General features: G+C 43.0%; 1 protein-coding gene across 1 annotated transcript; it reads left to right on the forward strand.

Moving 5' to 3' along the window:
• Positions 1–26,397, forward strand: caln2 (calneuron 2). Its single transcript, XM_076750898.1, has 6 exons — positions 1–886; positions 5,864–5,988; positions 10,835–10,978; positions 13,669–13,781; positions 19,821–19,974; positions 23,111–26,397. The coding sequence occupies exons 2-6, from the start codon at positions 5,871–5,873 to the stop codon at positions 23,236–23,238; spliced, it is 657 nt and encodes a 218-aa protein (XP_076607013.1). The 5' UTR covers positions 1–886; positions 5,864–5,870; the 3' UTR covers positions 23,239–26,397.
• Positions 26,398–27,197: the final 800 nt, after the last annotated feature.

Below are 27,197 nucleotides of genomic sequence, written 5' to 3' on the forward strand. Positions count from 1 at the left end.
CTCTCTCTCTCGCACACACACACACCTGCGAGAGGAGAGCAGCTCCCTCTGAGCGCCACGGCGTCGCATATTTCCCTCTCACCTATACACAGTCGCACCTCTGCTGCCGTGGACCCCATGTGGCCCCTCCCTTACCGGACTGGACCGATAAATAGGTTAACTCTGTCACCAGGAGTAGCCGAGATTAATGCACCGGGAGCGTCGGGAGATCCCTTCCCATCCCTCCGCTGTTTGACCGATCTGCGCTCAAAGGCATCACCCTCTCCTCTCCGCCGTGTTGATTCGACAGAGTAGATTGAATATAAAATCGTGATTTATCTGTTTTTTCTTTTTCTTTTTTTCTTATTTTTTTTTTTTTTCAAGAGGCGACCGGCAGCAGCAACAGCAGCAGCAGCAGCACCGGTTCTTAGACCCAGACCCGTGGGCGGCTGGGTGGCGTCCGTCTGGGCGAGCTGATAGGACGAAGATTTGGCACTCTACCTACCCAATTGCTTCATCCCAATTTTCAAGATATGGCGATGAGAAGTGAGATGTAGGGAACGGATGGGAGGCCATTCATGTGGGTCTGGGCTTCATCTAAAACGGACAAAATCTCCCAGCGCCACCATCATCATCCTCCTCACCTAACCAGTTGATATTTTTTCAAATAACTATCTAAAAAGTGCGGAACACATGAGACTCTGGTGAATCCCCGAGGCAGATCCCACACGCAGACTGAATGAGTCCATCTTTGGCTGTCGGACGGACTCCTCAAGAGCACAGGACGGATGCAAACAGACTAAACACATTTTGGCAATTCAAAACACCCTCAGCATCTCCGCCAACGGTGTTCTAACCGAGCTGGGGGAATCTCACACAACGGGGGGACCAGTCGTTTCACAGGCAGGTAGGCTATACCCCGACTCTTAATTAGTGTGTCACCTCTGGGTTGTTAAAGGTGATAAAGGTGATTACCGCCACCGACCGCCCATGCGTCGGTCCCGTTGACGGCCGCAGAGCCGCGCGGGCGACTGCACCTGTTGTAATCTGTGGAAATGTGCGGAGCGTGCCCGAGCGTGAGCGTGTGCGCGTGTGTGAAAGGACCTGTGTGTGTGTGTGTGTGTGTGTGTGTGTGTGTGTGTGTGTGTGTGTGTGTGTGTGTGTGTGTGTGTGTGTGTGTGTTGACAGTCTAGATGAGCTGTGCTGTTTTAATGGCTGACAACCTGACGACAGAATGATGTCTGTGTCTATTTGCATTCTGTGTCCGACTATTTCAACTGCTCCCGAAAATCTCTTTCCAGCTGTTTGTGAGCGTCGCGCGCGTCGGTGCGCGCTGCGTGGGTTTGATCGGTGTGATTAGGTGATTATAGGTCCATCAGACACGCGCTATAAGTGTAATTACAGAATGAGCGTCTCGACACGCTGCGGGATGTAAAGCACTCCATCACACGCACTATACATCATGTTTGTGGCTTTATCAGCCGCGCTCCTGTTCACTCAGCTGTAGCAGCTCACATTTGGGTTCTGATGAATGGGGAATGGCTGCAGTCTAAAACCCAACTGTATACATTCTCATTGCCAGATGCTCTAAAACTCCAAAGCCATAAAGCACGATGGCCAAATCTGACACCTGCCCTACAAACATTCATCATCTGATACCCCGGAGGAGACCCTCTTGTGGATGGTAACGGATGGAGGGTGTTACAGTACGTGCGTGGTATTGGGCGGTGTGGGTGCGAGCATATTTGGCGGGTAGCGCGCATGTTTTTTTCTTTTAATTCTCAGACACCCCATTCTCGGTGCAGTGAGAGTGACATGTAGCAGCAGCTTTGAGCATCAGTGGGTGTGAGTCCAGCTGCGCTCCCTCCGCTGCAGATGCGCGTAGTGTGGCAGACCTTCATGGGTGTCCAATTCTTTTCCCGTCGCGTGGGACGCTTTTAACATCCAACAACATCGTTTCAGACCATCTGAGAGAAGATCGAGGGCTCACGCGTCAACCTCAAGCACCAGAGCTACTCCATTAGTGCAGCAGCTGGTTTTGGGGTCAGATAGAGCGTATTGGATGACCCACGCTGACCTCCTCCAGAGGCGGCTAAAGGCGGCAAAGGGCGACAAGATGGGCAGCTCACCCAGCGCCTCTGTTGAGGAAATGTTTTTAGAGTTCAGCCTTGATGGGAAAGGGAGAGACAGCAGAGATCACAGCTGTGTGGAGGCTGCCTATCTTTGCCCAAGGTGACTTCAGGAGGATGCTGACAATGTGACATTGAGCAGGGACAGAAAAGCAAGTTATCTGAATTCCATCAATCATTTTTTTTTTTTATTGGTTTAGCTGTAAATCTAATAAGAAGCCATTCCGTTGTTGCTTGCCTGCTGAGGTAACACGTGCCCTTCTTTGATGCCTGAGATTGATCTCCTGTCCATTTTGTAGTCTATCTGATAAATCGCAGAGTTCCTTTATCCAACAGTGCTGGTGCCTCAGCTGATCAGCATTGTCTCTCATTAGTTTTGGCAGGCGACAGGGCCCTTATCTCCAAAACTGGAGAAGCTGGAGAGCGAAGTGACGTTTTAGTGGCTTGAAGTAAAAAGAGAATCATTTGTTGATTTATCTTGAAGTCCGCCTGGCCAGCGAACACATCTAGTGCACATCAGAGAGTCCCTGGATGGAGTTAAATCACACAGTTTTCCATGTGTTGATGGTTAATTGGTGGCTGCCGCAGTAGCAACCTGTTTCCTCTGATCTGGCAGATTTTAGGCTTGATTCTGTTAATGCTGATGTCTCGTCGGGGCTGCTTGCTTGTAGTGGCAGCTTTGTGCATGTGCCGTTTGGAAAAAATACTGTTGTCACCCCTCAGCTCTTTTCTGCCGTTCTGCTAATGCGTCTCTCTACACGGGGATCGAGGGAGGTGAGGAAAAAAAAACATGATTCTCCTTTCTCCCCATTCCCAGATTTTGGTTCAATCTCGGTTGCTCCTTTCCCTTCATCTCAGCCTCCACCCTTCCATCTCAGCTTAAATTCGTTCTGATCACCACGCTGCAGACTTGAAACTTGGCTCCCTGGGGCGCAGGTGACCCCACAGTTCAAACGCTGTCAGTCAGCCCGCTTTGATTTGCTCCTTTCATCCCTTCCACCCACCCTGTCTCACCTGTCTGTCTGTCTGTCTCTCTGTCTGTCTGCCACTCCTCTTCCTGCACTCCACTGCCAGGCGATGAGACTTATCAGATGGAGGTTTTCTGCTAAGGCTTGTCCTTGTCAGCTTTCATGTCCGTCTCTGTGACAACAGTCTGTGTTTTCACAAGTAGAAAAACCACAATCCAAAAATATATGGGAGAAAAATAGGGAGTGAGTGAGAGAGAGGAAGAAAAAAAGAGAAGGACTCAGCGTGTGACTGAGTTTGATGTATGTGTATGTGCGTCTGCTGGTTTTTGCCATGAGTGAGTGGGTGTTTCTGTCAGGGGAACAATTGTGAGAGCAGATGGACTGTTAAAATACATTCTCATATTAATTTCATATCATATGTCTTATTAATTTGTCCACTGATTAAATAATTGCTGTTGAAATTGAACGCTTGAAGAATTGAAGGAATTCATTTATTAAGCAGCCATTAAATGTTCATCATTTTGAATCGTGACTCTTTTTTAATTTAGTGATCCTTGCTTTAGTCATTTCTTCCATAACAACACATCCCTGATACGCATTGAAGAACTGTGTATCATGATGGAAATATAAATCATTCTCGTCTACTCAACTGTCCCCACCACTGCCATAATGATACTTCATATACATACATGTTCGCAGCATCTGCAGGTACACGCATGAACTTCTCTTTCAGACATGCATGCAATAAGGCATCCATTGTAATTTCAACATGCAGATGGATTCAGTAATGTATCTGCAGAAGCACACCCGTGTGCACACTTCAATATACATGCATAAAACTGTTGTGTCTGCACACGCGTGCCAACATACAAACGTAACACTGCAAAAAGCAACATGCTCCTATTCTCACTCAACCACATGTGTACTGGCACACCTGAAGTCAGCACTAGAAGAAAAAGTGCATTTTAGAAAAACCATCCAACCTGTCATGCTTGGTAATATTAGTCGTCATACATGCATACAAATTTGTTGCTTCCTGTCAACCTTCCAGTTGTTTCCCCTGTGAGAATCTGAAGAAAAAGGTCATATTTATTCATTTAGTTAAATCCTAAAATGAATCAAATCTCAAACTTAAGGCGGCAATATTTCACTGATGCTTACATGCTTCACTTGGCACCGTAAAGCAAGACCATGTCATTTTTTTGCTGAACAGCACCCAATGTGGCAGCTGACATCAGCTAACATTAGCCATCCACAGGCTACCGGTCATACCAGACCAAGTATGGCTGTAAGGCTTCTTTCAAAAGCTGAACGCACAGTGATAGATTGGATATAAGACAAATGTTACAATTCAAAGAGATTATTCTGTCCTTTGCTCGCTGAGAATAGTTGCAACTGGACGACGATCCAACAATTAGACTTTAGCATGTATTTGCACCTTGTTGGCTGAAACCCATGTCTGCAGAACAAATACATGTTGAGTATATTCAAAGTGCAGGTGGACGAAGAGTAGAACCAGGAGCAGATGGACTGAAGACTACATTTCCTGAAAGCTCACAAACTATGTGCACATACACACCTTTCTGCACACACACACACACACACACTGTTTGCTGTCCATCCCCGTCTAATGCACACATACACAGAGCCACTTTCACACCTGGTGTCCTCTACAGATCACCAGAGCTGACTTGCACCTATCCCATGGCTCTTAACCTTTTACACTCTCTTTGTCTTTACGCTCAGTCAGTGTCCTTTGCCTCCCTTGACTCTAATTCCAAGATCCACAAAGGATTTAAGTCTCAAATAACGGAGAGGAGAGGAGAGGAGAGGAGAGGAGAGGGGAGGGGAGGGGAGGGGAGGGGAGGAGAGGAGAGGAGAGGAGAGTGGATGTTTATACTTGGACCATGTCTCTTGTGACAGAGACATCCCCACTTCTATCTCTATCTCTCCTGTCTGGCAGCGGCACGCTCACGAAATGCTCCCGGGATCTCTATCTCTTCCTCCCTCCCTCCCTGTCTTTCTCTCTCTCCCTCACCTCGACTCACTTCAGTTCAGCTTGTATTTGGCAGGAATATCACATGAAGCATACTGCCAAAGTGTCAAAATATTACACTGGGAAAGCCCTCAGAGGGGCAAGACTCATGAATCAAATGGGAGACTTGCTCTGATCACACAACAACATTGGGTTGTGGCTGACTGATGCCCTGTCAGGGCCTGAGGTCTCTTGGTGAGGTGTTGGGTGGCAGTGAAGGATGTCTGGTGGGACAGGAAGTCAGGAGATCTGATGGGGGGAGTTACAAGAGACGATAGTGTGTGACAGGACTTTAGTGCTCTTCCTCTGTGGACTAAGGAGGCTGAACAAAGAGCGAGCGGGAGAAAGATGGCGAGAGAATGATTGCTAGATAATACCGAGTTCCTGGTCGTACTCTGATGGTATTTATCAGAACAATAACAGTGCAATGTTTTTTTTTGTGTGACTCCATTGAATTATAATGTGATTACATAATTTGTCACTGTGATTGTGCCACGAGTAGACAGCGGTTTCTCCCAGAAATGAGCATTAGCAGATTGGAAGGAACAATGTTCCCTCCACAGGAGACTGTGTTTCTAAAAAGGGCTCCTGACCGTGCTGATAGCCTGGGTTTGAATACACGTCTTTATTACCTGGAGTTTTCTCGCTCACGCACATACATGCAAGGTTTATTTAGACTCTGTGTGTGTGTGTGTGTGTGTGTGTGTGTGTGTGTGTGTGTGTGTGTGCGCGCGCGCGCACGTGCTCTGCAGGGAGAAGATGCCATTCCACCATGTGCGGGCGGGCCTGCTCTATCCAGACAACTATCTGAGCAGCTCCCTGACGGAGGGCAGCGAAGCCTTCCAGCTCACCAGCATCTCCACAGAGGAGCTGGGAGGTGAGTGTGCCGAGAGAGAGAGAGAGAGAGAGAGAGAGAGAGAGGGTGGGAGGTGAGGTGGGTTGCAGAGTAAAGTGTGAGGTATTAGCAATTAATGTTTCACTGCAGGAACAATGCAGTTACAACGCTCCAATCCTCCCAGGGAGAAGTTTTTCCATTTAGCCATTTTGTCAGAGCTTGACTGGATGCATTGGTTTCCAATTATGGTGCTTAGGAAATAAAATCAGTCACAGGACTCAGAAGGAAGAAACAGAAACAAAATATATTGGACCAGGCTTGAATTAGAACACCAATGTATTGACATTGGTGTTCTAATCAAAGTTTATAATCAATCTTGTGTGAAAATTGATGCCACCGGCACTCACAGAGGCCTGTTTCCGTCTCATAGATAAACTGTTCTGAGCTGAGGAAAAGCCATGTGTTAAGTATGTAAAAAATCCAAAATTATATTATTTTGCATTCAGCATACATGACTTTAAGGGGTTTTGGTTAGATTACAGTTAGATGTTTTTATGTTTTTCTTTTTTTTCAATCTATTTGTTGTGTAATTTCCTCATCTTTTATCTAAAATGTCTAAATATGACTACATCAAAAAGGACTAATATTAGTGTTTTGTGACATAAGAACGTTATGATTAAAGGAAATTTGTGTTTTATTACAAGCACCATGGTTCAGTGTTTTTTAACTGGCCACAGGCAGGTATTAAACCCCTAGTGAATTTATTAGGAAGAGAAAACAAAGGTGGAGCAATTCATTCATTGAAATGTACCCATCACAGCATGCAGACTTCCTGGTTCCACTTTGACCTGCAGGAGTTGCCGTAGTTGTGCACACTTGCAGTTTTCTTGTGCATAAGCATTAGAGAATTCTTAACATCATTACACTCCAAATAAAGGGATATTTAAAATGTAAAGATGGCTGCTTGTTATGTATTAAGAGCATTTTTCCCAGAGCTCCTCAATTGCTTTGGTGAGTATGAATTCATCATAACCAATGGCCAGACCCAAGAATATACAACCCAAGCACTAACAAACGGCCGTTTTCTTTCATATCATCTGAAACTGGCAGCAAGGAGTTACATTTTCATGCAGTCTATTCAGCGTGTGCTCAGTGAGTGCCAGTTTTTATGCAAAACAGACCACAAGCTGAGGGATCCTGAAGCACTCTGTATGTCACTACGCGTGGGTCCTGATTTGAGGTGAGCCTGTGACGTAACCTCACATGTGTCGCTTGACGAGCTGCAGAAAACAAAGACTTCTACTATGCAATGAGTGCATATATTTCTGGGTTGCTTTGGTGGGAAAGAGCTACAGTAATCCCTTCACCGAATGACGACCGAGAGCACGAGAGTGTGTTTCCGACTGAAGCTGTTTGTTTGTATTTATACATGTGGCCTATTGTAGTTTGCTCGAATGAGCTTTGGTATGAAGTACTTTGTCTCATAAATCTTTTAATCCGACGTCCCTTGTGCACAACTTGACTCAACCCAGTTCACTCAAACAGTTGCTTCAGTGCGCTGAAGCCGGTGCAGTGGCTGAAACGTCTCATCATCATTACTCCGGTTGGCCTCTGTCTGTGTTGTGTTTGTCAAGGACGGCGAGAAGGGCAAAGTAGTTTGAACCAATGTAGAGCTATTATATGAATTGAATCTAGACTCTCAGACTCCAGACATTATGATTAAGCATTATCTAGGCCCTGTCAGCCACAGATCCAACGCAACCAATGGGATTGCTTGATGTGGACAAAATATCCGTGGTATTTGCTCCCAGCACTTGGAAAACTCCTAATCCCACTTCAGAGAGATGCTTAAGGTTCTTCTAAGGATCATCTGTTAGCGCAGATAGAAGGCTAGTTAATCACCCCTCTGTTGAATCGCCGCTATCCTTTTCTCTGCTTTTGAGGCGTTTCATCAATCACAGCGAGAACATGTACAGTCCTGGGGGGTTGACTTCGTAATGCACTGCCGCACACAGGCAGGGCTGCGCACTCACACGCAAACACACACATACACAGACGTCGCACAGTAATAGATCACGTACCAACTCATTTGTACCCTATTGAAAATGTACCCCTTACTGTTGAGCTGCATACAAATACATCTCACTTTGTTTTGGGAGGCCACACACTCGCCTGCATTCCCCATCCTTCGCCTCTGATTCTCACTTTATTTTGTGAGAGAGAAAGGGAGGCAGTGGCACGGTGCTGGAGTCTAGTTATCAGCCGTAGGGGATATTTACAGGCTCAGATGGGGGCTGCGACTGAACTTCGGCTCTCACGCAACTGACAGAGCAAAGACAGACATAGGAGGCAGATCTGAGACGGACTTATTACACAGAGGAAGGAAGGAGCAGCATGTCAGGACGAGAATATTAATGACACACAGCCTGAGAGAGACACAGAGAGATGAACTTCATGTAAAATTCATCGTTTAAGTTAGGAAAAGGATTAGTCTCGGGGAAATTGTGATTTAAATTCCATCGTGCAGCAGGCTATTACTCTTCTCGATTGTGTTTCTCCTGTAGAGATTTGCTCAAATGCCGAATGCCAGCTGAAATGACACCCTGTCTCACCCCTGAAGTGTGTGGAGATACACAGAAAAAATGGAGTGCTCGCCTGTCAAAACACGTTGAGTAAGGACCTGCACAGTCTCTCCTGCCCCTGTTTTCTTTATCAGGTCGATAAATTCGACCACCTTCACCCCAGCCCAAAGCTCCGCCTCCTCCCCATCCACCCCCGCTCACAGAGTACCAACTGATTGACAAGTAATTAGCCAGAGATTGACCAGGGTATTTTGTAAGAAGGTCCTCAGAGGTTTGAGTAATTGTGCTGCACGAACAGATAGCTGTGTGCGTTTACTTACAATTTCAAGTTAGAAGGAAGCCTTTTATGTGGGAGGAGAGAGTCGGAAATGCTCTTGGCAATACTGGTGGTGATTGTGCTGTGTGGAGGGATTGGTACAGGCCCCTCGGGGTTTGTAAAATACAATAAATATATAAAGATGTAAGAGAGACAAGGAAGGAGAGTGAGGGAGAGGGAGAGGAAGGGAGGGTGGGAGATCACCCTCACCTTGATTTGCCTGAGAGAGAAGCTGCAGCACTTCCTGTTAATGGGAAAGCCTGTTATCAGCACCAGGGAAGCACCTTGCAGCACCATCTACCTGCTAAAACCTGTTAATCATTGATTTGATCTAATGGATTAGTCCTTCTCACTGACACCATCTGATGGCTCACTGTTGTATTTTGGGATTTTACGAGGCTGACGACACAGTCATACAACTGCAGCACCATCTGAGTCTTTGAGCAGTTTTTATGGTTCGTTCAAATCAGCAAGTCTACAAAATCTAAAAAGCAAGTAGGTCACTTGTCATTTCCCTCCGAGTCGACACATTTTGTCAAGACAACGTTGTTATCGTCAGAAATGAGCAATGTGATTGTGATCTGTGTCCTTGCTGGAGTTCAACGAGCTGTAAACACAACACCGTTGATATGGTGAACGTGTTGGCAAACAGTTGCTTATTTACTCATCCAGCAGTTACGGAGCAACATTATCATTAATTTGTCAGGAATACATTTGTAGTCATGTTTCTGGCCACCTGATTGCTCTTTAGCTGTGTCTACAATGTTCACCAGTGAGTCGTTCATTTGTCTGTCTGCTGTTTGGTGCTGAGCAGGTAGAGTACAGTCGGTTTTTAGAGCTTTTTCCACTGAAAACAGGCTGGAAACACCAAAAACAGTCAAGTTGTGAGCTGGGAAACAAAAACAATGAGCTGAAACTCTGTACAGCTGAGAGAAACTGCAAAGTCAGGTGATAATTTTCTGAGTCTATCAATACAAGTGGCCCCTTCTGCATACAAGTAGTCATTTAATCCATATAAAAATATTGATTGCAACTGCTTTAGAGTAAGAGAATGATTGTGGTAATGATCAGAAGAATTCGATGCTGAGCGGAGGTAAGAGACGAGATGCAAACAGCGGACTCCAGCGTCACACTGTTTGACGACTTAACCGTCCACCACGACCTCCTCCCCGAGAGGTTTTGCAGGGCTGCGACAACATCACGCTATTTCTACCTTTGCTCCTGAGAGACAACAGTCATTATTCACACGACCACAGGATGTGAAGTGTAACACAAGCAGTGCAGAGAAGGGAATGATAACAGACATGACGCAGGAACACAAAGATCAAACACGCAGAATGTGAAGGAGACAATTTGAAAAAACAAATGACGTACACATTTTACAAAAAAAAGCATGAAAACAAAATTAGAAGTCAGAATGATTGCACCTGCACAGTGAAAATGACAGCCACTTCTCAAATGTGGGCGAGTAAATGGAAATGAATAAAATAAAGAAACTCACCTGTTCAGCACACACACACACACACACACACACACACACACACACACACACACACACACACACACACAGAGAGAGAGACAAGAAAGACGAGAGAAGCCTGCCATTCAATGAAGTCCCGGCTTTGGGTTTTTAATGGTAATAAAGAATAAAGATGAACCAATATTTTCATCTGCTGTGATGAGCCTCTGACCTTTAAGACACACAGAAAACAAGGAGAAGGAAATAAATGAGGAAGTAAAGGGGAGATGAAAGGCTCATTCACATCTTACACCACACCTGCCAGCCTGGTCCCAAACTAACCAGAAAGCCACAAATCAGCACCAGCAAGAATTCACACGTTTAACTTCACGTAGAAAATAAAATGGATCCACTACAGTGTCAACAGAACTCTGCATAAAATACTGCTTGTCTATAGAATTATTAATTAGATTGAAATGAGATTGCAGTTAACAGGAACGTACAGCGATGTGTTGTGTGTTTGTCCTGCAGAGATCCGTGAGGCGTTTCGTGTTTTGGATCGTGATGGCAATGGTTTCATCTCCAAACAGGAGCTGGGCATGGCCATGCGCTCCCTGGGTTACATGCCCAGCGAAGTGGAGCTGGCCATCATCATGCAGAGACTGGACATGGATGGTGAGGCACTACATAAGGACACACACTTGGGTGCATGCACAGAGTATGCTCGGACACATGCAAACAAACACACACCTCTTCGGTGAACCTCCTCATAAAAGGACAAGTGTGTGGCTGTTTAACATATATTGCATGTGTTTAATGTTTGTTTATTGCTGTTGTGTCTATATTAAAATAGGTTGTGTACAAGCTTGAAGAAGAATATTTTCCTTCCAGAGAAAGCAAGCCATGTGAATATTTTTAATGTGATGTAAATGAAAAACCTTAATTGATGCCAAAAAAACGCAGAACTTAATGCCTCTTTGACTTGCTTGAGGCAAAATGGGATTTTGAATTGGGGGTTTCCTTCAAAATGTTCCTGCAAATCTGTCTCTTAACTGCCTCAATGGCAGCAGGTGGTCAATTGTCAAAAAGCAAATTCCCCCAGAGACAATAAAGAGAGAAGCCGTCTGCTCCTGCTCCTTAAACTCCAGCCCTGCCTGTAAATTCACAGAGGATTGCAATTACTCCTAAGCAGTACCTGCATCACAAACAAGCCAGTCAATCTTTCAGCTGGTTCTTATCTGCCTGCTCTTGATTCAGCTCGCAGCTCGTGGTAAATATCAAAGGTCACAGCTAAAAGCTTTTTGCTTTTGCCTCCATGAGTAGTCCGACCGTCTGAGAGCAGCGCTGCCATTTGTTCCGAGGAGAAACAGCATCGCTCTTAAAATCCTCTACCTCTGACTTCTATCATCTCGATGTCGTCGCTCGGACGGCACTGAATGCGGTCACAGGCACGATGAGTTTAAGAATGCCAATTATTATCAGGTGTTAGACAACCTGCACAGTCCTTCAGATGATTAATTTGATTTCACTTCTCGTGCATCTGCCTGTTTGGAACGGGCCAACTGATTGGCCTCTGGTACTGCTGCTCGCAGCTTTCTCGAGACCTGCTCACCCCGACAACTTCACGCTGACACATAGCTGGTGGTGATGATGATGCCTAAGACACAATTAGGGATGGGCGTATCAAGCAAAAATATTGTTCAACTTCAGGGCAAACGTGAGATAATGAACTGCTGTCTGTCATTGCTAACAGCTAGCTATTTGGGACCAGGCTATTTCCAGGAACAAAAGCCTTCATTCCAAAAGTTACATCACTTATACTTGAAATGTTCGAGTTCAGCAAAAAATAAAACAAAATGCAAACTTACAGATCTTTACTAGAATGTGATATTTTCCGTCTCTCTTTCTTCATCTGTTCTTGAATGTTCTGTAGTGAGTGATGGAGATCGTGATATACCCAGCACTGACACTTGATAGCGGCTCTCTCCCAATACACTACCTAGTGTGTACTTCTGGTGGTAGTAATACACTTATAATAGATAGGTCCTGGAGACCGCAAGAGCTCGCACTCGACACTGCGTGTCCTTGGGTCCTTAGCAATACACCCAGCGAGTGTGGAGTTGATGGGAAGAACGGTTGTGGAGAAAATCGAAGGACATACAGATGGAGACTCCTTCCATTTTAATTTGATTAAATCCCTTCTTCAGATTCTTAATCCGCTGATCTCTGGCATTACCTTCTTATCCAGGTTTCAGGCAAAGTAGTCTTAAAATGTAATATTATGTTATGTTAATTTAAAGCTGCATTTTTGACAAACTGCAGTCAGGTTTCAGAACAGAGAGCTGACGCTGTTTGATACTGATAATATACTGTATTACAAGGTAACACTTCATTTTAGAGTCTGCATTTCTTAAGTATTTTCAAGACATTTCCTGGAAAGGACTGTGTAATTTGGCACTAATCTTGGTGGAGAGTGAATAAATTCCTTGACTGCAAATGAACTGCTCCATACATGTTAAATTGTACGCTTACAACTTCCACATTTTGCATGTTCAGCTGAGCCCTCCTGGAATTAAATGCTCTCTAAATTACACGGCAATTAATTAGGATTCATTTATTGCAAGAGTACCAACTGAAGTTTGCCTCTATTTTCCCCGTAATTACTACCAAATTACATTGTTCTTTCCAGGAACATTCTTGGAAATTATTCAGAAATTACAGGCCCATAAAATAAAGTGTTATCCTACTACCAATACTAACACGGCAGCACTGGGACTTGTGCAGACAGCTAATGCATCTGATATGCTACTTATTCTAATAAACAATAAGCAGAGCATTAGGCAACGCTGTAAACGCAATATTGGCAATATATAGTTTCATAAGTCGGTGCACTAACTCAGTGTATAATAGAAGCTGTAGTGGAGATGTTCACTGAGTATTAATTCCACGGGACGCTGCCTGTTGATTGCTATCTCTAACAACATGCAGCCCAAGAATATATAATGCAAGCACAAGTTGTGTCCTTTGCATTTAAATTAGCGAAATGTTCCCTCAATTGCAACAAACGGTCCCACAATCAATTGCACACAGACAAACACGTGCACGCACTCGCACAGGTGCGTGCACCTTCTTTGAAAGGTGAATTAGTGGTGATACATGGCTGTTTGTCATGGATGAGGGCACATCCATCTGTTGATCTGTCTCAGGGCGCTTTTCTTTGTTTCGGCAAGCAAGTAAACTTCAGCATAAAATGCATTATTTAGCTCCGGTCTGCCAGCCCTCCAGTGTGTGTATCTGATTTTCTATTGTCCCGGTCTGTCTCTCTGCCTTTCTGTGCGTGTGTGTGTGTGTGTGTGTGCCTGCAGGGGACGGCCAGGTGGACTTTGAGGAGTTCATGACGATACTGGGACCCAAACTGCTGTCGTCTGACAACAGAGAAGGATTCCTGGGCAACACCATCGACAACATCTTCTGGCAGGTGAGAGGCAAAGCCGGAGTCTTTTTCTCATCACTCACAGTCCTCGTCATTTATCAGTTCCATCCTTTCCTCGTCTCGCTTACTCTGACTGTGTATTTCAGCAGTCATCCTTAAGCACAGCCCTAGTTTCTGCAGGTTCCCTGCACAGGTGCACGCTTCCTTAAAAAATACACACATGAACCAAAACACACTCTCATACCCCCCACCTGTGTCTCCTGTTCCCTGACAATAACAGAGGCTTTTTTTTTTTTTTGCCTTGAAGGGAAAAGAGACCTGCTGAGAATTAAGTGTGTTTCTTTATGCGGGTATGTGTATGTTTTTTGGGTTAAGGTATGTGTGTGTGTGTGTGTGTGTGTTTATCATTCACACCATTGTAGGAGGTTATTACCATAATAAAGATTGCGGGAATGTGCCCCAGTATGTGGAAAGTCTGAGCTTGTGTGCTTTCAATGGTCCAAACTGGGCTCAGTGGTGATTAAGGCTGCAGCTCATCTACATGCTTTTGAACGCGCTTCCTTTGTTTTTGAAAATTGTTCCGGACAGAAAATTTGTTGCTCTCAGAGTGTTTTTTTTTTTTTTTTTTTCCTGTTAGGTAAGACATGCGACAATTATGAAAAGTGCATCATTTGTAGTGTGTGTATGTGTGTGTTTGTGTCTGTGTGTTGAGTACAAGGACGGTTGGTTGAGCAGGGTGACAGCTCTCTGGAAGCGGTTCTCTGCTTTCCTTGAGTCAAATGAGAGGAGAAACATTTAAGGGGTGACTCACTGAAATGAGGAGGTGTGTGTCTGTTTCAGGTTACACACATTTACATAGATGCTCTTTATCCTAGATTTCGCTTCAGTAAATATAATTTTTTTAAAAAATGGCTATGCCATTCACACATCAGAAAACAAACTAAACGAATGCAAAAAAAAAAAAAAAGCCGATTATAACTTCAAGATAATTTCTTTCTAAATTGTGTGAAATGAAACACCTTTTATAAATGACATGCATTGCATCTATGAAGGAGGATGGAGCAAGACGGACTACAGAGTGCCAGCAAGCCAGCCAACCAGGGAGAGATGAGAGAATAGAGAGGGGAGCTGGACAATGTGTGGGGATGGGGAGGGTGGTGGTGGCGGTGGCGGTGCGGGGGAATGCCCCACATAAAGACACAGGCATATAAAAGAAAACCACAAAGGAGGAGAGTGGGAGAAAATGAAAGAAGAGGTACGACAGACTGTGATTCATGAAGGTCGCAGACGGTGTGCGTCTCAGGGGTGATTTCAAATGTTCTCCACCCACAAAGAGACACAAACCAAAAGAAAACAGGGAAAAATGGGAAAATGAGAGGAGAGAAGCAGGAGAGAGGGAGCGAGTAATGAAAAGAGAAGAGAGCAAAAAAAAAAAAAAATAGGAAGAGAGAGGAGGAGGGGGGTGAAATGGTGGGAGGAAGTGTGTCTCTGAGGACTCTGAGAGCAGCATTTCGTGTGTGTCTGTTTATATTTCACAGAGCTCAGAGGGAGACAGGAAGACAGGGAGAGTCATTGTGTTGAAAAGAGAAAGATGGAAGAGAAGGAGGCACATCATGGTGGGCCATAATGACTCAGTTCAGTATGTTCAGATAATATCCTCGCACACTGAGATGTATAATGATTGACTTCATTGGGGACGCTGGAGTTGCCAAGTTTTGTGTGTAATCACATTTTCATCTGCATATGCATTTGTGTGTGCGTGTGTCGAATACATTTTGCACGTCCTCCTGATTGTTCCCCATCCTGTTTGATTCAATGTACCGCTGAAGACATCCCTGTTTTTCTGCTTATTTTCCACTGTAGCGCGGCCGGAGTAAACCTCGGGGAGATTTAGATATCTGCTTTGAAATATCCTGACTCAAGTCACCGCATTTCTGCTGACAGTCAGTAAATTAGATTTGAAAAAGGAAGCACCCGCTCTTCCATTGCAAATTGAGCTACAGTACCTAAAGATAAAAAGCATTTTTAAGCAAATATCATAACAATGTTTATAGTCTGTAAAAAAAAAAAATGTTTGTGCTGAGAGGGTGCAGGACGCAAGCCTGAAAAATGCTGTTTTGCATTACACTTATTTGGAAGATGTTTTTGTCTTAAGACATACAGACAGCAGAAATCAGTGATTGAGCAAACCCCACAATATATACTCTACCTGCTCTACTACCTGAGCTACTGCCACCACAAGGACCACCAAATCATGTGTAGCTTTCTTAAAGAGTAACTGAACACCCCCTGAAAATCTTTCTGGAGTCTCTGCTGGCTGCCTGCCATCCTCACATGACGACAAAACCCCTAATGTTACTGCACCAGGCCAAGAAATAGTCCTGTTTCCACTCTTTATGCTAAGCTAAGCTAACTGTCTAATGGTTCCAGCTTCATATTGAACAGACAGACATGAGAGAAGCGTTGATCTTCTCATCTGACTCTCATTTCAAGCACTTGAACAACCGACATCCCTCCAGGCAGCCAATGAGAAAATCAAAAGGTAGACTCCTTATTTGCTTAAGTTGCACAACCCAGTCTCCACTTATTCATGTCGAACGTTACATTACAAATATTAAGTCAAAGTTATATTAAGTTTTAATTAAAATTTCCCACCATTAACTTTAGCTCGTTAGTTTTTTAGCTCAACCACCTCCAGTATCAGCATTTCTGTCAGTGAAAACAGAGCCTGATAAGGAGGATGAAGAAGGCAGAACAAAACAGTCGAGCTGTGATGGGCTCATCGCTGTCATCTGCATCTGTTGAGACAGTCTGCAATGTTCATACTGATGACCAGAGAAGCCAAATGTGCAGTAATTTTAAACACGGTGTGTCTCTGTTACATAATATCTGCCATTTGGTGGATTTGTAAAATGTAGTACTAGAAGTGCAATTATTTTAGCACTAGTGTCTAAAAAGTGAGCAGGGCAAGGCCTCTTCAGTTTCAGCTGCTCAGCTGTTGAACATTTTCCTTCAGATTGACAAAAATCTGTTGATATTTTTAGGAATCTCATTACATCACATACAACTGTGACTGATTCTGTTTCTGTGGATCTAATTTATCTATTATTCATTTGTGGTTGGCTGTAGCCTCTGCTGTCCTTGTTAAAAATAACCTATCCTACCTGCAGGTTTCTACTACCATGTGTCCTCTGAGTGTGTGTGTGTGTGTCTGTATTTGTGTGCATCTCTGTGTGTGTGTGTACCTTTTCCTTCTGGTTTGAGCACTTTGGTGCAAACGTGGTTTGCTTGAGAAACGCCGAAACTTCACTTGAACTTGAAGGCGCAAACTAATCCTGACAGCACTGCTGTTAGGCAGAAAAATGGGAGAGATGGAGTACAGGAAAAAAGAAACAATACTTTCAGGCTGTCACTCTGGGTGACTTCTTAGAAAAGGGTCAGAAGACAAAGCAGGTGGACGACTGACGAAACAAGCCTTTTCTGTGCGAGGGCAGGCAGGATTAGACGGGAGGGACGGCGTGTAAGCACCTGTTCATCTGATTGATGTGTCCTGGCTCTGTCAGTATGTCACCGGTCACTGCTCACGATCCCCTGCTGTTTTCCTGTCACACGCACACTCACGGGCACGCAAATACACACACATCACATATTCGAGTTCATTCAGTGAAAGACAAAATGCTCTGACAGCCAAACTCTCGAGCCTTTGCATCCTCTGTTCACACACTGAGTGTGTGTGTGTGTGTGTGTCTGTGTGTGGATGTGGATGTCCTTCAGAGACCGGGCAGAGGGAGAAATCACTCTGCTGGTTGGTAACAGGTAGCGGCCCCGCTGTGGCTTTTCCTCCCTCAGACAGACAGACAGGAACATTGCACATTCTCCCTGCTCCTGCTCTCAGCTGTCATGTTGTCTGTCCTGCGGCTGCAGTCCGAAGAGTTGTTCCTCCGTTTCCGAGCATCCATTCAAGGCAGAGACAGCTTTTGCGTGGAGGAGAGCAGAAATCAGGCGGCTCACCTCCAAATGCTGCTGCCACTCCCTGTTCCTCTGCTCTGGAGTGTCACACAAGGTTGCATGAGTCAGAGTTAAAGGTCCAATCTGTGCTTTCGTTTGACCATAGAAAGTGGACATCACATATGTAATAGAAGAATTTTTTGATGTAGATAAAAAAGAATCATCATTATTGAAAGTGTGGGTCGATGTTGTCCATGTTTCAAACATCTGTCAGTCAAACTGGGAGTGGCACCAGCTTCCAACCCTTATATTTTAGTGGATAAATGGCACTTCTGTTTACCTTTGGCTTTGGCTCCTCTACTCTCTCGGGCTAAGGTGTTTGCAGCTGTAATTTTGAATCTTGTTTGTTCTGCCCTTCTTTGTCACTTTTGCTTGTTTGCTATTTAAAGAAGCCACAGAGTGGGAAAAGCTCTCTCTAGCAGAAAAGAAAAATAGTTTGATCTAAGTTTGCCAATCACCTGCATGTGTTTGTGTGTGTCTGTGTGTGTGAGTGAGAGGGTGAAGAGATAGAAAACCAGACATGAGCATGAGTGTGTTTGTCTGTGTGTGTTTGAAATTATTCTCTCTTTATTGCAATGACCCAGGTTTGCTATTAATGTCGTAAAGTGCCGTTGTTCATGTGAATATGTGTGCTTTTGTGTGTGTATGAATCCACATGCATGTTTCCATAATTGCAGTGTAAATCACCCGAGAAAGCAACATGAATGGTTAGATTGCCTTTGCAGAGCGTCTTGCAGAGGCATGCATGGAAAATTTATAAATAACCAACTGAAAGGTTTAACATATACATAAAATGTGAAAGCATGAGTGCATGTGTTTCTTTTCACATGTATGTATGGTGAAAGATGACATCACGCCTCTGAATTGCTGCTTTGATATCTTCGTTACGTTCCACTGATTTCTTTGTTGCAGTGTTGCAATCTGATATTAGAGAGAACAGCAACACACTCAACAGAGCAGGGTATAATTTAACACCTAATTTTTATCTAATTTTTAACATCTCAACACAAGCACTTAAGAGCCTCAATAAAATAAGGCCATAGCCTGAATGATGATCACATGAGGTTCAATACCCAGTTCTGGTAGTAGTACAGTTTCTTGTTTCTCATCAGCTAGTTTTCCTTTGGTAAACCAGATCTGTTGTTTTACCTAAGCTGGTCGAGCATGAGAGATGCTGTTTGTAGTGGTTTACATGCATTGTTGTAGAGCAGGAGGACTGCCATTCCCTAGTTGAAGTGAGCATCCCCTCTTCACCATCACAGCTCTTTCAAGTCTGTACCTCCATTGTCAGTCAGCTCTGGTTTCTCCATCAGTGTCCCCCTGTGCTTCTTTCATTCATTCATTCAGTTTTCTCTGACCTCTGACTGTTTTCTCATCTCGTCTTTCTCTCGGTCAACCCCCTGTTTTCTTCCTCTTTGCATTCCCTCCCTCAGTATGTCCATCTGTTGTGCTAAACCAAGCTGTCAGTGAGGGAAATAATCTAGACATAGATCCTGCGGGTTTGAAGACAGCGTTTGTGTGTGTCTGCGTGTGCCTATGGATTATAGGAGGGATCTGCTGGGGGACAGGATGCATGTGATGGTTATGGAAGGGCGGACAGGGAATAGGAGAGAGGCTAAGATTCAGACTTCCAGTGAGTGATTGGCCAAAGCCTCATAAATCATTTAAAACACAAACTTGCACACACAACTGAGAATACAACGACCGGCAAGGAACTAAATGTGCTGGTATTTCCATTTTAATTGATACGTCTATAAACCAATTGTGCTTGCATAAATTTATCCGCCTATATCAATGCACACATACAGGTTTGCATACTGATTCAGGCATCCAAAAATAGCACCAGTGATGCACAGGCACACATGCTGCCGTTACATTACAACTGACACCTTTCCTACTTCCATACTGTACCTGTACACAACACATTTAGGAAATAAAACACAAATTCTTACATGCCATGTTTTCTTGCAGCTTGAAAATTTCACACCTTGTTTTTATCTTCTATATTTATCTGTCCTCAAAAAGCCAGTTTGTGGATGACTGTGTCTCTGCAATGATCGTTGTGTGCCCCTGCAGTTTGACATGCAGCAGCTGTCTCTGGATGAGCTGAAGCAGGTGCTGTTCCACGCCTTCCGGGACCACCTGACAATGAAGGACATAGAGAACATCATCATCACCGAGGAGGAGAGCCTCAATGAAACCTCAGGGAACTGCCCTGAGTATGAGGGAGGTGAGGAGGCTGTTCTTTGCTGGTATAAATACCTGTACTTATAAAAAGTAATTTTGCACTGTAATGCAGATGATATTTAATCCAGTGCTTTGACAATGAGCTAATTAACTTATGACCAAAACATATTTATCCAAGTAACTAACTATGTTCTTAATTAAACTGTTTAAGGAAGCCTTTATTTTAGGGAAATATGCTTATTTTCCTATTTACCAAAGGTTAGATAAGATGACATTAACCATAATTAATCCCACTCTCATACCTGTGTGGTTAGAAAGAAAGCTAGCACCAAGAAACAATTAGCTTAGCATTAAATTGGGAAGAGGGTTAAACTAGCCTGTATCCAGAACTTTTACTACCTACATCTTGAACAGCATTTCAAATAGCTTTGGTGTTCTCAGCTTGACATATTTCTACCTTAACTTACCGTGACAGGACTCAAACAAATACAACATGTAAATCACTGTAACACCACAAAATATTATTTCTACATTTCTGTTTGTGTAGGGATTAAACGAACAATATGCAATGTGTTAACAAGTGAGCTTTAGAGCAATTGATAGGCCTGTATTTGAAGGTTAGCTCTTTGCCCATTCCTTTAGTCTTTATGCTAAGCTAAGACGATTGCCTCCTGGCTCTAGCTTAATACTTAAGGCACAGATTTAAAAGTGGAATCGATCCTCTCATCTAACTCTCCGAAATAAGACTATTCCCCAAAAAACTACTTCATTATGGTTTAACTGTGGACAAACAAAGACAAATTCACAAACTTATTGCTGCATCCAGACACGCACATTTTGACATGATTGGATGGTCTGTATTATAAAATCCCTCTTGATTGAAATACAAGTCTGCACCATTAGCTTAATCTACCGGAACAATGGAATAAGATAGGAGATGTGGCTGAAGCAGAGGGAAATAGAGCAGGAAAACACTGAGGTGTGTGAAGGCAAGTAGAAAGGCTAAGAGAAGTGAGATTGCACAGAGGCAGGAGAAAAGTTCCTCTGAAGTCTCTCTTCAGCTAGAATAAAGTGGAAAAGACAATGTGTATAGTTGAGGGTGACTGAAAACTTAACGCTTTTAAACACACACGCTAAATGATTTTCTAAGTCTTGCTGGGCAAAATTCAAGGTAAAATTTCTAATTTGCCGCAACATGAATATCCACACAGCTGGTGATCCTGAGAGAAAGATCAAGAATACTGAGGCATATTCAAAAAAACAGATAAAAATCTATTAATCTGAGGAAAATCGTGCATTTCTTCGAGTTTCAAAGCCAGGAATGAGGAACGGGTTGCTACACGTGAAACACAGTAGGCATTTTTCTTGAGACATAAGACGTAAGAAGTTAAATTGCTTCGGGACAAGAGGGAAACAAAAACTTGTGAAACATCCACAAGTCAGACTAGGACAAAGGTAAAGGCAGATCAAACGTACCAGAAAACTGGGAAAGTCTTAATGAATCCATTGGGTACTGGCCCACAGTCTCAGAGAGTCCTAAAAAGAGACAGCCGGGAGGAACTGTAGAAACTTAGCGGCGAAGGGACAGTGAAGGAGGAGATAAGAGGCTAAGGAAGGGATCAGGGAACTGCTGGCTTGGCACTCTTTCTCACAAAGTTTCTGGTGTTGAGGGAAGGGTGTGACGAGGAGTCAGGGTGAGAAATAAGAACAGTGGAAAGATGTTGAAAGAGGAGAAGGAGGCACGGGAGGGATAAAGAAGAACAGCTGTGTGCCTCCCCACATTTAACCCTCTTCCCACATCCTCAACTTCCCTCTTTCATGCCTGCTTCCTTCCCATCTTCTTCCTGTCCAGTGGGACTTCAGCCCCTTTTACAGTCCCTCTTAGATCCACGACTCAGAGCTCTGACTTGATTTATTGATGTGGCATGTGATTCTTACAAACTGAGACAAGGGGGCTGACAGAGAGGAAACTTTTGGTTGTTGCTCTTGCTGCAAGGCCTGTTGGAGGACATATCCGTCTCTTCTCCTCTCCCTCTCGTATTCTCCAGAGATTAAGTCTTTAGGGGGGAAAAGGCCTTTAAGCCCACACAGATAGGTATCAGAACAAAAGTTCCACCTCACTTCTATTGTCTTTGTTGTTGCTGCAGCACAGAGTGTCAGAACCAGTTTGTGCCTCTCATGTATTCATCATTTTTACATTGGAGACACTTCCACTGATGATCTGGGTCACAGAGAGAAGCTGCGAAACACGGAAACTAGAAATGTTAGCTGCTGTTTCATGTGTGTTTGTTTTGGGTCAAAGAATGGAGGTGCACCTTGAGAAACAGGTCAAATTGCATTCGCAATTCATGAATCAGATTTTTTATGCATATTACTGCTTTCATGCATAGTATCACTCTGCATTTATACATATCATATTGGCACAACAGAAGAGACTTTAAGGATTATGCAAATGAACGTCAGGTTTATTACTCATTCTGCAGGGTTTTCCTTTTAGCTTTTTTCAAAGGAGCACGAGTTCATTCTTCTGCTGACTCCTGTTTAATGTTGCGTCCTTACCTGAAATGTTTTTATTTTAATTTATGCGAAGCAGAATTGTTTTGTTTATAGAACGTTGTTTGAACGTGATGTTTTATTCGATTACTTAAAGCTGCAGTTCAGCAATTTGAGAAAGAAGGTTCATTTTTTTGTTGACAGATGAGAAGATTGATACGACTGTTATACTTGGTTTGTGCTGACTGGTGGTTAGCTTAGCTTAGCACAAAGACTGGAAATTGGGAAACAGCTAGCTCAGCTCTGTCCAAAGAATCTGCCAATCAGCATGTTTAAAGTTCACTAATTAGCATGTTATATCTTTCTTTATCTTTGTTTAATCCTAATAAAAGCTGCAGTGTAAAAACTAGGCCACTGGTTACTCTGAGTCCATATTTAACATACAGATATGAGAGTGGTATCAATCTTCTTCTCTAAGTCTCCACAAGAGAGCGAATCAGAGTATTTCCCAAAGCTTTAAAGTACTCCCTTAAAGTTAAATTCTTATATTTAAGCCAATAAACCACTTAATTGATTAATAACCATCACATGCGAGGCACAAACTGGAGTTACATGTAGAAACGACCACGTTAACAGAAAAATGCTCCGGTCTCTCATTTCTTTTCTCCTGTCTTTCACTCTCTCAGTCCATCCCAAGAAGAAGAATCGGCAGACGTGCGTCAGGAAAAGCCTGATCTGCGCCTTCGCCATGGCTTTCATCATCAGTGTCATGCTCATCGCAGCCAATCAGATGCTGCGGAACGGCATGGAGTAACCAATTGCACTGTGAGCATGGGGAGTGGACAGAACAGCCATGACCTCACATCTTGTCTTTGCAGCCAAAGCTGGACCAGCCACAACCCAAGCACTTCTCTAAACAATCAGTTGAGTTTTTTATTTAGTTTTTTTTTTTTTTTTTCCAAGTTTAATTTGAACTTACCTTGCAGAAGCAGACAATGTGAGTGAAATGAATAAAAATATGATTGCTTTGAATTGAAGATGTCACCATGTAGAGTTACTGAACTGGAAAATAATTATGTTTTTATACAAATCGTGAGAATAAACAGTGAGTTTTGCTTTGTTGTCTTCAAGACCAAGACCACCCTTTAAACTTGATTTTCTAATTACCGAAAGTGTTTATCAGGTGCTTTGAGCCATTCCTAATTTCAAAAACAAACGGTGGTTCTTATGGACAACTGCGTATTTACCCTAGAGAGGCGGCGCTGAGTGAATGAACCGAGCGAATGTGGGCACAGTATTTAATTGCATAGGAAATCCGTCACGTCTCATGCACTCATGTATAAACATCACGCTTTTTGTGACACATCAAAGCTCAGTCCACTACTGTTGGGATACATGAAGTCTTCATGTGTATACAAGGAGCACAACTCAATACTCAGAGAGGGACCACGTGAGAATCATCGCTGTTCCACTGTATTTAATCCTTAATCTTAATGCGATCGATCGATTGATTGATTTGTGTGGGTGTGTAAAAGACTGACCACACACACAGTGTAAGCTCAGGCTGTCTGAGAGGTGTGTGAAGGTAAGAATCAAGAGACATCAAATCAAATGCCAGTGGAGCTATGGTTCACAATAAGACCAGGCTGAGATATGTTACGACATTTTTAGTTATGTGTTGGTAGAAAATGTTTCACCTCAGCATCTCATTGTAATACTGCCCTACTGTGGTGAATACAAACCACACAAAAGCATGCCAGTATATACACACTGCCATACCAAACATTACTCTGTGGAGTTCACTGTATATATAGAACTACTTGGCTTGTGTAACGTCTTATTCTTCTCAATGGCAGAATGTATGAAGGATAGAAACTAGTGAGATAAATCAGGGATATAGTGCTATAGAGCTGTGATATACTGCTGGTACAGTTGTTTTCTTGGAAAAGGTTGCAGTCTAGTGGCTAAAAAGGGAACTGCAGCTTAACGCTTGAACAGCCATGTTTACAAGGTGTTCAGAAGTGAAGGACAACGCCACTGAATTTGGGCTTTGACGTGTTGTGTCAGTATCACAGGCAGAGTTTGATCTGTACTGGAATAGAATTTTTTTTTTTTCCTGCAACCCAAACTGTGTTGTTGCACAAGTGTACAGCTCAGGGTTGGATGACAGTCTGAAGGCGACTACTGCTGTTCCTGTGGTAGTTTCTGGGGTCATAGCTATGTTTTATGGTTTGGACCTGATAGCACTCCACTTTTATAAAGCTCGCTGGGATGAAAAAGTTTCACAAAGACCTTGGAGGAGTTTGCAGTCATGCTCCTCTTATTTTATAATGGAGCCGGCCAAGGTTGAACATCCCAATGATACTACAGATTAAATTCGAGGATGAAAAGGTTTTTGGTTTTTGGTTTTTTAATGTGGATGTAAGGCTGGGCGATAGACAAGTCATTCTTTATCTTCCGTCTTGTAATTACATGTTCATATTCTGTTTTGTTTTCCAAAATGTTGTTGTCCAAACAAAGGACAAAGATTACCTGAGATTCATTTTTGTTTATGAGTCGGTAGAACACAGTTCATTGTCGTGAACATCATTTCTATTATTTTATAAGTGATTATTTTCTGCTATTAATACATATCATAAAGAATATTTTCATTAATGTGACAGTTATTCCCACCACATTGTCTGGCTCTATGTAGATGCCATCTTTGAAACTGGAAACTTGCTGACTGCAACATTATATGCCATAACAGCAGCATATGTGGATTCCTAAATTGCACGGTGCTCCGCTCGGACATTATTGGATTGGAGGGTGGTTCGTTCCCATTAATACCTTGAGCGACTATTTGTTCTCTTGTCTTTTGCCGGGGCAGATAAAAACAAAATGAGATATTTCAATCAAACTAATGTACAACCACGTGAGTTTATATGCTGTCTGGACCAGAGGAAACATGAAGGGGAGAGGGCTTTCTTTTAAAACGAAACATAGCTTTGTAAGATCAACTATCACAGCAAAAATGTATTATACTGTAAATCAGTATGCATGTCGTTGTTTAGATTTTCATGTCTTTGGAAGACAGGGAAATCCATTTAATCTTTCTCTGTGGTGGCACAGCCTTGGTTTAAATGTAGGTATGTATGTACTACTGTCACATATTTGACTTTCCAGTTTATACTGTAATAGCCATTTTTTCTAGTTTCTACCAGCTATTAATCAAATCAGAGTGCAGGAGAGGGCATTTTCATAAATATGCAAATACAAGGTCACATCATTTTCATCATCATCATCATCATCATCATCATCTCTGTTTCATATCATCTTGGGTAGAGTCTGTAGGTCTCCCTGTGGATGGTTAAAATTAGCATTGAATACGATATATTGTGTGTTTTAGTCACTCACTGCCTCATAGTCCTGTATAAACTGCTGTATAATGTATGCTACAGTTATCCTCGTAAGTCAGTTTTATGTCTTTGATATTCTCTGCACATTTGACATTTGACCAATGGACCATGTTTTCACCTTTTGTCTATTCACTTCATGGTCCTTTTGAAACCAGCATAGACCACTTTATCTTATCAATTCTCTAATAATTGTGCCATTCAGACATCCTTGCATGGCTATGTGAGGGAAACTCGTTTGAAAGACCTTTTATCAACACTTTTGAAGTTTACATTATTATACTGTACATCTGTAACAGGACGCGGTCAGTTCATGATTTTCATGTTTTTGAAAGTTACTTTTGAGATTTGTTTTTACCAAAACATGTTTTTACCTTGTAGATTGTACAGAGATAAAACTAAACACAGATATGTAATACAAACCTTGGCATGCTGCTTAGAAAAGGAAACAGCAATAGTCACCAACTGAATGGATATTTAAAAATGCAAATAACAAGTTTAATCTGTTTAATCTAAAAAAAATATATATATATCCATATATGTTTATGCAATAAAACCTTGTTTTGATAGAAATATAAGGCATCTGTGTTTACTTGTGAAAGACGTTTGTGCTGTGGTTCAAAACAACATGGACAATAATGACAAAACAGTGCTACCCAGAAACATCAAAAGGTAAAACGCTATTAATCAAGGCATTTAAATTACACATAGCTTTTGGCTCAAGATAAGCTGTTGAGCAGAAATATTCTCACTGTAAATAGCTGCACAACTCAGTATTAAGTAGGCTTGTTGCTTTACTTGTCACTTGTTATGATCTTTGCAGTGTCGGTGTAAATATCAGTCCTATAAATAGCAGGACAACACAGCGTGGTTTTCACCACTGCAGTTTCCTCATACAGGCACCAGAGTGTCCATAAAGGAGTTGTGATTCAGAGGAGCAGCATCTTCAAGTGCAGAAAGCTCTGACCTTCACACAACAAACACAGGTCATGCAGCGCTCCAAACGTAACCACTTTGAGTGGACTAACCTTGGCAGGTGTGACAGTCAAAGGTTAACCTTCCACTGCTGAGCCCTGCGTCTTAAAAACTGTTTTTAGCCCGATGCAGTTCGTGATGGCTGGAGGTGAATTTGCACGTTTGTCAACTTGTGTCAGAGAGGAGGTCCTGTGGAGCGGCGCTGGAGACAGCACTCACTGTAAATCATGATCATTAGGGAGCATAGGTCAAATACAAGTGAGAAACGGCCTCATAGCAGATGCACCCAAACCCCATTAACCGCCAGATAATGAACCAAAACATGCCATTAAGTGGACAAACAAGGCATTAGTGTAATGGTCCAGGCAGACACTAACAGCTTGTCTTACTTGCAACTCCTTTA

Source organism: Chaetodon auriga, chromosome 15, assembly GCF_051107435.1.
Source record: "Chaetodon auriga isolate fChaAug3 chromosome 15, fChaAug3.hap1, whole genome shotgun sequence".
Lineage (NCBI taxonomy): Eukaryota > Metazoa > Chordata > Actinopteri > Chaetodontiformes > Chaetodontidae > Chaetodon > Chaetodon auriga.